Here is a 13711-nt window from a genome sequence, read left to right on the forward strand (position 1 = left end):
ACTGTCATAAGCATCCTGTATATATACTTTTTTTCTCATATATATCTTTATATATTTTATAATTTATATAGTTTATATAATCTTTATTTATCCGCCTTCTTTTTTCTCTTGGTTTATTTTTCTCCCCGTTCTATTTCCTCATGCCGGACCGTCATAAAAAGCATTTCACTGCATGTTCCAGATGCAATAGCAGGCAACCTCTCCGGGTTCAAAATGGAGTTTTTTGCATCTTTAGCCTGACTTTTACAGGTACATGGACACCAGGGAAAGCAGAGAAACCATGTGTGACCGAATGAATGAGGTACAGGTGGTGATTGACACTCCTGACCACCAATCAGTAGCGAGCAGGCACTATTTAGAGCAGGTTGGTTTGAGCCTGGCATGCGTCACGCCCGTATCCTCCTCTTTTGCGGTTGCTATAGTGATTTCAGCCTGTCTTTTCAGTGTGTGTCCCTGTTGGATGCTGTTTTGGATCTGTTTACTGCCCTTCCTGCAGTTTAACAGCAGGTTATTTGAAGGCTGTGTATCCTGAGCGGTGAATTGATTCTCAGGAACTTATCTATCCACGTTTGGATCCTCCCCTTTTTCGTCCTTTGCGGCCGCTCCTTTTTAGTTTTGCTTCCCTCAAACTTTATTAAAAGTTTGAGGAAGCAAACTCAAAAGGAGCGGCGGCCGTCTTGTTAGCCCCGATACTTGCACGTTGCAAGTATCCATCGTATAATTGTGACCTTAATTCACTTTTTCCTTCATTTTTGTCTGAGATTTATTTTGCTTTTGGCTTTCTTTCAGGAGCTGGGGTCCCACGGGTGAAAGGTCTTTGGTGGTGCTATTTCTACGTTTGCCGTGCGACACTTTTGACGTGTATGAGTGGGTGCTCTGAGTTCACGGTGAGGTGTGTGTGTGTGTGTGTGTGTGTGTGTGTGTGTGTGTGTGTGTGTGTGTGTGTGTGTGTGTGTGTGGAAGTGTGCTTTTAATAATTAGTGCTGATCACTCCGTGGGTAACCCCAGCCCTGTATTTAATGATTCAATTTTGTTTTGTTTATTTGGAAGTTGTGTAAATTGGTTGTTTAATATTTCGTGTCTGATTGTTTATTTTTGTTTTTGTGTAATTGTCACCGGACCGTTTTTACCATTGAGAATATTTTCTTTTCGTTCTATTTTAATTTCAAGTTTTCAATAAACTTTGTATTTTTTATACGATGCCCACGTTTCCTGCCTACACTCATTAATAAGGGAATCGAACTTGTGTGATCTAATAAACTCTGGGGTTTACTTCTATTTCCTGGGTGTAACCCTCCCAGGTGGCGTAGTCGAATTGATTAAGTATATAAAGTTGAGCTTGGGTGTGACGAGCCGTTCGGCTCTCCCCCCTAGGCCCCCACCCCTCGCACCACATTCGCAACAACTAATCTGTATGATGATGTACTTAATAACCTTTGTGACTTCGGCTTGCTGCGTCTTCGGCTACCAGCCCTCAGTGCAGGGAGAGCAGATGTCAGGAAGGGGTGCTCGAAGATTTATATTAACACGAATGGTTTAAGAACTCTGTCCTTGTCTCACGCTACTGCTCATCACTAGTGGAGTTCGTGACTGTAAGATGCAGGCTATTTACCATGGAAATTCACCACTGTTTTCATTGTCTGAGTGTTCATTCCCCCCAGTGCTAATGCTAAGAAAGTGTGACTGTGTGAACTTTATTGCGCTATTAACGACCTGCAGAATGCTCACCCAGACGGATTGTTTATTATTGCCGGAGAATTCAACCATGTGAATCTCAGGACTGTGCTCCCTAAACTCCATCAGCATGTGAACTTTGCACCGAGAGGAGTGAACACACTCGATATCCCTGGCGTGTATCGTGCGGAGCTCCGCCCCACCTTTGCTACTCAGACCACATCTCTGTTATGCTAATTCCAGCATACAGACCGCTCGTCAGACGCTTTAAACCAGTTCTGAAACAGATGAAAACCTGGCCAGCAGCTCTTCGGACTGTTTTGAGTGCACTGACTGGGACATGTTTAGGGAGGCTGCAACCAGTGGCGAGTCCATCAATTTGGAGGAGTACACATGATCACTAAGCAGCTACATCAACAAGTGCGTTGATGTGACCATCTCCAAGACCATCACTACACGCTCCAACCAGAAGCTATAAATGATCGCAAAAATGAAGTCATGGACATTTGCTGGACCAGACAACGTTCTTGGTAGAGTGCTCAGGGAATGTGCAGGACAGCTAGCAGATGTCTTCACTGACATCTTTAACATCTCCCTGAGCAGCACCGTTGTTCCTACGTGCCTCAAGACAACGACAATCATCCCGTCGCGCTCACACACATCGTGATGAAGTGCTTCGGGAGGGTCGTCATAAGGCACATCAAGACCCCGCTACCACCCCTATTGAACCCCATACAGTTTGCGTATTATCCAAACCATTCCACGGATGATGCCATCTCCACGACCCTCCATCTGGCCCTGACCCACTTGGACAATACAAACACATACATATGAATGCTGTTTATAGACTTCATTCAACACGATCATCCCTCAGCACCTGATTGAGAAGTTGAGCCTACTGGGCCTGAACACCTGCCTCTGCAACTGGATCCTGGACTTCCTGACTGGGAGACCTCAGTCAATCCGGATCGGAAACAGCATCTCCAGCACCACCACAGTGAGCACTTGGGCACCTCAGGGGTGTGTGCTGAGTCCACTGCTGTTCACTCTGCTGACTTATGACTGTGTAGCAATGCACAGCTCAAATCACATCATCAAGACGATGACACGACTGTGGTGGGTCTAATCAGCAAGAACGATGAGTTAGCACACACCCCTTACACACACCCTTCACACACATACCCCTCACACACACTCTTCACACAAACCACACACACCCCTCACACACCCCTAACACACCAAAACCTCACACACACTCTTCACACACCCCTCACACACACAAACCTCTCTTACACACAAACCTCTTAAACACACCCCTCACACACAAATCTCTTACACCACCCACACACACACACACACACACACACACACACACACACACACACACACACACACACACACAGATGCACACCCTTCACACACAAACCTCTCGCACACACCCCTCAAAACTCCCTGAGATGCAGAAGGAAGAAACCTTAAGAGGAACCAGACTCAAGAGGGAACCTCATCCTCATTGGGTACCACCGCATGTCCATTTATTACAGATAAACAATGTTGAGGTGCAGTGATGGAGATCAGAGCAAACTGTAGTCCTGAGTCAGTGTAGCAGACTGTTGATATTCACTACAGTCCAAATCCTCAAAGCTCCTGTTCTTACTCTGGAATTTCATGGATCTCCAGATCTGCTCCTTTACCTCACAAACACCTACTGATTAAAGACTCTACTAAATAAATATGTGTTCAGCCTCGACTTGAACACTGAGACTGTGTCTGCGTCCTGAACACTGATTGGAAGATTGTTCCATAACTGGGGGTTTATAAGAGAAACATCTGCCCCCTGCTGGAGTCTTTCATTATTTGAGGTACCAACAAATAGCCTGCACCTTTTGATCTAAGTAGGCATGGAGGATCATCCTGGTACAGAAGTTCACTCAGATACTGCGGCTTGAGACCGTTAAGTGCTTTATACGTCAGTAGTAGTATTTTATAATCAGTGTGAGATGTAATTGGGAGCAGTGTAGATGATTAAAACAGGGCTGATGTGATCATATTTTCTAGATCTAGTGAGGACTCTTGCTGCTGCATTCTGAACTAACTGAAGCTTATTTCTGCACTTACTCCAACACCCAGACAGTAAAGTGTTACAGTAGTCTAATCTAGATGTTACAAAAGCATCTACTAGTTTTTCTGCGTACTGTAACGACATCATATTTCTAATTTTTATTCTATTATTTCTATTATTTTTATTCTATTATTCACGTGAGACTCAAAGGAAAGACTCGGGTCAATAACCACACCAAGGTCTTTGACTGCTGTACACACTGAGACAGAAACACCATCCAGAGATGCTACAGAATCAGAAAGTTTACTTCTAGCTGCATGTGGTTCTAGTAAAAGTACTTCCGTCTTATCTGAGTTGAGCAGAAGAAAGTTATCAAGCATCCACTGTCTAATGTCCTTTACACACTTCTCAACATTGTTAAGCTGATCTCTCTCATCTGGCTTTGCTGAAATATACAGCTGTGTATCATCAGCATAGCAATGGAAGCGAATCCCATGTTTAAGAATAATTTCACCAAGAGGCAGCAGATATAAAAAGAAAAGCAGTGGGCCTAAGACAGATCCTTGAGGAACAACAAACTCTACCTCAGAGAGTGTGGAGAACTCACCATTCACATCAACAAACTGATAGCGATCAGTCAAATAAGACCTGAGCCAGGAGAGAGCTGTTCCCTTTATTCCAACAACGTTCTCAAGTCTAGCAAGCAGGAGATTATGATTAATGGTGTGAAAAGCTGCACTGAGGTCGAGCAAAACAAGTAAAGAGACAAAACCCTGATCAGAGGCCAATAACAGTCTTTTACCACCTTAACTAGCGCCGTCTCTGTGCTATGATGAGGCCGAAATCCTGACTGATACATTTCATAAATATTATTTACATGTTATTATGTAATGGTATAGTTTTAAAAATACACTTTTATTTATAGTTCTCATTTTTGCACATTGTATTGTATAACATACAGAAGGTTTACTGGTCAGCACTATTTCGTGTTTTGTGTATTTGTCCCACACCGTCTTGTGTTTTTTTTTTGCACTTGTGTCACACGAGGACACTTTACTAAGTCCCTAACTCTGTGTTCTGTTATGTACCTCTGTGTTGTTTTATGTTGTTATATGTATCACCAGAGTTCTGGAGGAACGTTGTCTCATTTTACTGTGTACTGCTTCAGATATATATGGTTGAAATGACAATAAAAGCTTTTAAAATCAGTGGAAGTCAGCAGTGATGGTTGTCCTTCTGAAACTTTGTCCCCTTTTCTACACAGGATCTCCAGAGTTCATTTAGAGTCCCCACCAGGTTCTTGGTCACCTGTCTTACTATGGCTCTTTTCTCCTAGTTCATATTGGCTGGCAGACCAGCTCTTAGAAGAGTCCTGGGTATGCTACACTGCTTCCATTTGAGAAACATGGAGGCCATTTTGCTGTTGGGTGCTGTTGTCATTTCAACCATATATATCTGAAGCAGTACACAGTAAAATGAGACAACGTTCCTCCAGAACTCTGGTGATACATACAACAACATAAAACAACACAGAGGTACATAACAGAACACAGAGTTAGGGACTTAGTAAAGTGTCCTCGTGTGACACAAGTGCAAAAAAAAACCACAAGACGGTGTGGGACAATCTTCAGTGCAGCAGAATGTTTTTGTAGCTGTCTCCAGATCGATCTGTGCTTTCATCAAACCTTTTTTTGTTTTTGTTCAAATCTGCATTATCAGTTGTGACGGCTTCTATAGAGAGGTGTGTGTCTTTTCCAATCATGTCCAATCAATAAACTTTTCCACAGGTAGACTCCAGTCAAGGTGGAGAAACATCTCAGCAACAATTAGGAGAACTGGGAGGCACCTGAGCTCATTTTCAAGTGTTGATGCCAAGCATTTGAATACTTATGTTCATGTGATATTAGAGTTTTTCCTTTTTCACATTTATTGACTTTTCTAGAATTCTGTTTCCACTTTCTCATTATAGGGAACTGAGTGTAGATTAATGAGCTACAAAATCAGTGTAAAATAACAACAACAAACTGGCGACAGTCTGAATGAACTTTATCAGATCCCACGAAACTACAGCTCCACATAAAACTAGTTTAAATACATTTCAATTATAACGCATCATCTACACACACACAGACGCACACACAAACACACAACCTTTATTAAAATGTCAAAAATATACAAAAATGATTTCAGAAACAGAATTAGTTTGTACCTGTGTGTCTATTGACTTATAAAAACATTTCAGAGTTTTATTTGGTTACATAAATGATCAGTTCACATAAAAAAATTATTATTATTATTATATTATATTAAAATATCTGTGATTAGAATCTTTTTTAAATAATTTTACTGAAATGATCAGATGTGGGCAGTGATGCAGTGATGGATCTTCTCATATTCTATCATTTATTCAGAAAGATTTCCATCTGAAGGCAGACAGGATGCAGTGAACGAAGTAAAACAATGTGGCGATGTAGGAAAAAACCTAAAACACACACACACACACACACACACACACACACACACACACAGCACATTTTATTTCACTTTTGCTTTGTGAATTTATTTAATGCATTTTTGAGTAATAAATGAAACATGGTTAAAGTGTTGTATTTTATTATCAGTTTGCTTTTTTGGTAAAAAATTTGTTTGGATTATTTAAACAGGATATAATTTTCATCATAGCACAGAGACGGCGCTGGTTAAAGTGCTAAACGACTGTTATCGGCCTCTGATCAGAGTTTTGTCTCTTTGTAAATTTTAATGTCAAATGTTAAAAATTAAAAATCTGTATTCAGTTAACACAAATACACAATCCTGCCTAAAAGTGTGTGTGTGTGTGTGTGTGTGTGTGTGTCCTCACCACTGCTGCAATATCGATCTGGTAATATCTGAATCTGTCCACTATAGAGACGGTGGTGCTGTTCTTCATGTCCAGTGTGACAGTGGCGAGAGGAACTGAAGCGCTGAGATAGAACAAAGCTGCCAGCAAGTGATACACTACGTCCTACAAAATCAAACACACACACAGGATCTCCTTCTTTCACCTTAGAAATAATGCTAAAATTAGAAATATGATGTCGTTACAGGATGCAGAAAAACTAGTAGATGCTTTTGTAACATCTAGATTAGACTACTGTAACGCTTTACTGTCTGGGTGTTGGAGTAAGTGCAGAAATAAGCTTCAGTTAGTTCAGAATGCAGCAGCAAGAGTCCTCACTAGATCTAGAAAATATGAGCACATCAGCCCTGTTTTAATCATCTACACTGCTCCCAATTACATCTCACACTGATTATAAAATACTACTACTGACGTATAAAGCACTTAACGCTCTCACGCCGCAGTATCTGAGTGAACTTCTGTACCAGGATGATCCTCCATGCCTACTTAGATCAGAAGGTGCTGGCTATTTGTTGGTACCTCAAATAATGAAGACTCCAGCAGGGGGCAGATGTTTCTCTTATAAACCCCACAGTTATGGAACAGCCTTCCAATCAGTGTTCGGGACTCAGACACAGTCTCAGTGTTCAAGTCGAGGCTGAACACATATTTATTTAGTGGAGTCTTTAATCAGTAGGTGTTTGTGAGGTAAAGGAGCAGATCTGGAGCTTTGAGGATGGATTTGGACTGTAGTTAATATCAACAGTCTGCTACACTGACTCAGGACTACAGTTTGCTCTGATCTCCATCACTGCACCTCAACATCGTTTATCTGTAATAAATGGACATTCGGTGGAACCCAGATGAGGATGAGGTTCTCTCTTGAGTCTGGTTCCTCTCAAGGTTTCTTCCTTCTGCATCTCAGGGAGTTTTTCCTTCACCACAGTCTCCACCGATTGTTCATCAGGGACAAACTTACACTTATAAAGAACATCTTCATTTTTATCACCACATTAGCTGTGTAAAGCTGCTCTGAGATGATGTTCATTATTAAGCGCAAAACAAATAAAATTGAATTGAATTGAATTGAACACAGAAAGGCAGTGAGAGGACTGAAAGAGGACAGAGAGAGGGAGTGAAGGGACTGTGAGAGGACAGAGAGGGGCACTAAGAGGACTAAAATGTGCAGTGAGAGGACTGAAAGGGACAGTAAGATGACTGAGAGAGGCAGCCAGAGGACAGAGAGAGGCAGTGAGGGGACAGAGGCAGTTAGAGGACTGAGAGAGGCAGTGAGAGAACTGAAAGAGGCAGCCAGAGGACAGAGAGAGGCAGTGAGGGGACAGAGGCAGTTAGAGGGCTGAGAGAGGCAGTGAGAGGACATAAAGAGGCAGTGAGAGGGCAGAGAGAGGCAGTGAGAGGACAGAGAGAGGCAGTGAGAGGACAGAGAGGCAGTGAGAGGACAGAGAGGCAGTGAGAGGACTAAGAGAGGCATTGAGAGGACAGAGAGGCAGTAAGAGGGAGTTAGGAGTCTGTGAGAGGACAGAGGGGCACTAAGAGGACTAAAATGGGCAGTGAGAGGACTGAAAGGGACAGTAAGATGACTGAGAGAGGCAGTAAAAGAACTGATAGAGGTAGCCAGAGGACAGAGAGAGGCAGTGAGAGGACTGAGAGAGGCAGTGAGAGGACAGAGAGAGGCAGTGAGAGGACTGAGAGAGGCAGTGAGAGGACAGAGAGAGGCAGTGAGAGGACAGAGAGAGGCAGTGAGAGGACTGAGAGGCAGTGAGATGACAGAGAGAGACAGAGAGAGGCAGTGAGAGGACAGAGAGAGGCAGTGAGAGGACTGAGAGAGGCAGTGAGAGGACAGAGAGAGGCAGTGAGAGGACTGAGAGAGACAGAGAGAGGCAGTGAGAGGACAGAGAGAGGCAGTGAGAGGACTGAGAGAGGCAGTGAGAGGACAGAGAGAGGCAGTGAGAGGACTGAGAGAGGCAGTGAGAGGTGACAGTGGTAAATGTTAACAAGCACTAGATAAAAATGTTTATTCTACACACTTTTTAGTTTTTTTCAGGGAGATAATTGAGACAGTAATAAAGGCATAAACTTGTCTTGATTACACACGAACACACACACACACACACACACACACACACACACACACACACACACACACACAGAAAATCAACAACACTGCAGTCACATGACCAGATTACGCACATTCATCACAAGAGAGATCACATACCCACAGGTTCATGTAACCACATTATCTCATATTTAAATATATATGTTATGGCTGTAAACACACACACACACACACACACACACACACACACACACAGAAAGAGACACACACACAGAGACACACACAGACATGGTGGAATGTCATTCAGTGTTAAATAGACTAGAAGAAGAAGAGTTACAGTACAGTACATTGATCCTGCTCACCAAAGAACAGTTGATTTACACTAAATGTATTAATATAATTGTCACTTTAAAGTCCATTTAAAAAGTCAATTAGAGGAGAAACATCTTCATCTCAAATCACTAAACTTTGATCCCTCACTGTGTTAGTTTAGCTTTCACAGGAAAAGCTTGTGTTGTGTCTACTCGAGAGGAACCTGAGAACTACACACAGGTGAGAGTAATACTGCGATGTGGAGTTTAAAAAATTCACTGAAGCATCTGCAGAACCCAACTCTGAACACCAGGAACTTTCCTCATGTAAACATTTCATAATGGTGATGCAAAAAAAAACAACGATAAATGTCCAGTGGTTCCTAATATATTCAATTTGTTGATCAGTTATGGTTCCTGAAAGTCCAACATCTTAATGTTCCTCACATGATTTAAAAAACATCTTAATTGAAGCTGAATACTGTGTGTGTGTGTGTGTGTGTGTGTGTGTGTGTGTGTGTGTGTGTGTGTGTTGCTCACCGCAGTAGCAAAGCCTCCTTTGTTCTTGTGAGCTCCAGAAACAAAAATGATGAGCCACAGGAAGGTCATAACAAAACAGAAGACAGAGACGAACATCACCCAGCCCTGAGGATTCTCTGGTTCTACATGTGTTGAGGCCACCAGGATCCAAACCAAGCCACCAAATATCTGCAACACACACACCCACACACACACACACACACACACACACACACACACACACACACACACAACTTGGTATATGTGTAGACTATGTCAGAAGTTCTTCATTCCACCTCCTGATACACTGTTGGAAAAAATGGTTCTCTATTTACAAAGACTTCTGCATGGAAACTTCTCTCAAAAGCCAACAATATTTTTATTGTTTTTAAGTCATTTAAGTCATTTTTTTCTTATCCTCCTAAAATGCTTCCAATTTCTCCAAAGATTCCTCATTCTTCAAGGGTTCATCAGAATATCTAAGGGTTTTGTGGTTTCTAAATTGTTCTATTAGACAGAAAACCACTCAGACTCATAGTCTTTATTACTGAACTTTTCATTGCAGGTTCTCATCCTGCTGAAGGCCAGGAACTCGCTGTGCAGGGTTCCATCTCCTGTGAGGTTCTGAGTTTACTAAATGCTGGAGCTCAAAGGTGTGACACCAGAACAGAAGAGTGTAAACACATCAGGATCAGATTACAGTAACCACACACACACACACACACACACACACACACACACACACACAGCAGTATTAATAATTTAACTTTTAACTGCACCATAAAGGGAATATAGTAACCTGAACACATATTTACACTTGTTGTCATGGTAACAGTCCCACATTGATTTATAACTACGATTAAACTGGTGAACATTTCTACCCCAGAGTCCCCCGTCTACCCCCCTCTATCCCCCATGTCCCCACCTACCCCCTATTCTCTACCACCCTGTCTTTCTCAACCTGTCTGTCCCTCATTCTCTCTTCCTCCTTCTCTCTCTCTCACCTTTCAGGTCAGTTGGTGTGATACTGATCCACGGCCCTGAGCTTAAACTCCACAACACAAAACAAAACCACAAAAACAGCAGGATCATGTTTTTCCGTTAGGGAAGCAGATGCCGCAAAATTCCCAGCGCTAAATTCCACCACCTACACCACATCCAACATCTCCAACACCTACACCACCTCCAACAGCTCCAACACCTTCACCACCTCCAACATCTCCATCACCTACACCATATCCAACATCTCCCACACCTACACCACCTCCAACATCTCCAACACCTTCACCACCTCCAACATCTCCAACACCTACACCACCTCCAAAATGTCCACCACCTACACCATCTCCAACACCTACACCATCTCCAACATCTCCAACACCTACACCACCTCCAACAGCTCCAACACCTTCACCACCTCCAACATCTCCAACACCTACACCACCTCCAATATCTCCATCACCTACACCATATCCAACATCTCCCACACCTACACCACCTCCAACAGCTCTAACACCTTCACCACCTCCAACATCTCCAACACCTTCACCACCTCCAACATCTCCAACACCTACACCACCTCCAAAATGTCCACCACCTACACCATCTCCAACACCTACACCATCTCCAACATCTCCAACACCTACACCACCTCCAACAGCTCCAACACCTTCACCACCTCCAACATCTCCAACACCTACACCACCTCCAATATCTCCATCACCTACACCATATCCAACATCTCCCACACCTACACCACCTCCAACAGCTCTAACACCTTCACCACCTCCAACATCTCCAACACCTACACCACCTCCAAAATGTCCACCACCTACACCATCTCCAACACCTACACCATCTCCAACATCTCCAACACCTACACCACCTCCAACAGCTCCAACACCTTCACCACCTCCAACATCTCCAACACCTACACCACCTCTAACATCACCACCTACACCACCTCCAATATCTCCATCACCTACACCATATCCAACATCTCCCACACCTACACCACCTCCAACATCTCCAACACCTCCAACATCTACAACACCTTCACCACCTCCAACACCTTCACCACCTCCAACATCTCCAACACCTACACCACCTCTAACAGCTCTAACACCTACACCACCTCTAACATCTCCACCACCTACACCACCTCCAATATCTCCACCACCTACACCATATCCAACATCTCCACCACCTCCAACAGCTCTTGCACCTTCACCACCTCTACCACCTCCAAAAGCATCTCCACCAACTCCAAAATATTCTCCACCTATACAACCTCTAACATCTCCAACACCTCCAACATCTACAACACCTTCACCACCTCCAACACCTTCACCACCTCCATCTCCAACATCTCCACCACCCTAACACCTCCACTACTTCCAACACACATTCTACCTGGATAAACACCTCTGTCCTCACTCACCTTCCCAAAGCTTTACTCTATCAGCACAACTGAGACACATGTGAGACTGAGGGACACTGGGGGACAGTGAGGGACGCTAAGGGATGCTGAGGGACAGTGAGGGACAGTGAGGGATGCTGAGGGACAGTGAGAGACACTGGGGGATGCTGAGGGACAGTGAGGGACACTGGGGGATACTACAGGACTTGTTTAACCCTGAACTCGACCCTGATGATGTCACATGGAGTTTACTTCTACACAACCCTGTGTGTGGATCAGAGTGCGACACTATGTGTGTTCATTCAACAAAACATTAGTGTGTATGTGTGTGTGTGTGTTTTCTCATTAACCCAGTGTGAGGCGCGCTGAGTAACCATGCGCAACTGACCAGCTCTCCCTGAGAGCACTAATGTTACACACACACACACACACACACACACACACACACACACACACACACACTTTCATCTCTGTGACCCATATTTCCTAATAAAAGGTCATTTAAAGTCATGATCATCCGAGAACATGTGAACATTAAAGCCTGAGAGCCGTAGAGTCACCAGAATTCCAGACATAGGAGATGTTCAGGATAAATTCTATTCTATTCTACTGAATAGAAGCAACATAAGAAGAAAAAAGGAGAATAGGAAGAAAAAGTAGAAGATAAAGGAGAGGAAAGAGAAGAAAAAAGAACAGAGGGAGTAGGAGGGAAAGAAGCCCCACGCAAGGTTTCTTCTCACCAGTTCAGGCAGGTAGAAGATCTCAGGGGCAGTGGTGCAGATTCCTAGCCCACTTGGCAGGTTGGCCATCGCTGTCGCCGTCGCCGCTGCCATGTGTCTTCGCTCGCGCTCTAACAGAGTCTCGGAGTAACGGGGACAGAAGAAGTGTCTCAGAGTAAAGCCCTGCACCTGCACCTGCACCTGAAATACCGGTCCGTGCACACACTACTGCACAACACTTCTTCCCTCCGGGCACTACTGTGTGTGTGTGTGTGTGTGTGTGTGTGTGTGTGATTACGGAAGGCCGACAAGGTCAAAATTTTAAATACGACCTCCCCTCCCTCCTCGTTCTTCCCCTCTCTCTCTCTCTCTCTCTCTCTCTCTCTCTCTCCCCCTTTCAACAGGCTTACATGGTGTTACTAGGCAAAATTAAGTATTTATCAGTATCAAGTCTTGTATTTTTCTTCACCGTATCTTCAGTGATGTTGTACCTGAACCAGTCCATACTTTCCATAGGTCCATTCTTCATTCATCACTAACCACATCTGAGATCAAACTCCACATCCAGGATCTTCTCATTATGGTGTGGATATTCTGGTAGTTATGGTTCTTTAAAACACTTCCGGTGACGTAGCTTCCTGTGTTTGACTTGTTTGCCGCGAGTTCCGTGTTTGTATTACTGTTGGCATTTTCAAACTAAACGTTACTATTTATCTATCCTTTTTCCTCCTTAAATAATCCTGAATTGTTTTTTTGTCTTTCTGACTTGTGTCTGTAACTCGTTAACTCGACTATCACCAGTGTTGACTACATTCATTGCCTCACACTTTATCATAACTCTCACACTTAACTCTATTCGTTATTATAAACACGTTGGTTGTGTGTCTGCCTTTGAGCACAGGTGAGGACTCGTTCGAGTTGCAAACGGTGGAGTTGGAGATGGAGGCTTTGGAGAAACAGATTCGTGAGCTGCATGTAAAGCATGCCCAAGCGGAAAGCAGCGCTGGATGTCCGGATGCGACAAAGAGATCTTTGAAGAGTCAGTTAGAATG

At 43.6% G+C, this 13711-nt stretch overlaps 1 protein-coding gene across 1 annotated transcript; it reads right to left on the reverse strand.

Moving 5' to 3' along the window:
• Positions 1–5765: 5765 nt before the first annotated feature.
• Positions 5766–12930, reverse strand: LOC124390117 (myelin and lymphocyte protein-like). Its single transcript, XM_046855847.1, has 4 exons — positions 12681–12930; positions 9543–9710; positions 6597–6740; positions 5766–6218 (listed from the first exon to the last, which is right to left on the reverse strand). Exons 1-4 carry the CDS (start codon positions 12771–12773, stop codon positions 6144–6146), a joined length of 480 nt encoding a protein of 159 aa, XP_046711803.1. The 5' UTR covers positions 12774–12930; the 3' UTR covers positions 5766–6143.
• Positions 12931–13711: the final 781 nt, after the last annotated feature.

This window comes from Silurus meridionalis, chromosome 8, assembly GCF_014805685.1.
Source record: "Silurus meridionalis isolate SWU-2019-XX chromosome 8, ASM1480568v1, whole genome shotgun sequence".
Classification (NCBI taxonomy): Eukaryota; Metazoa; Chordata; class Actinopteri; order Siluriformes; family Siluridae; genus Silurus; species Silurus meridionalis.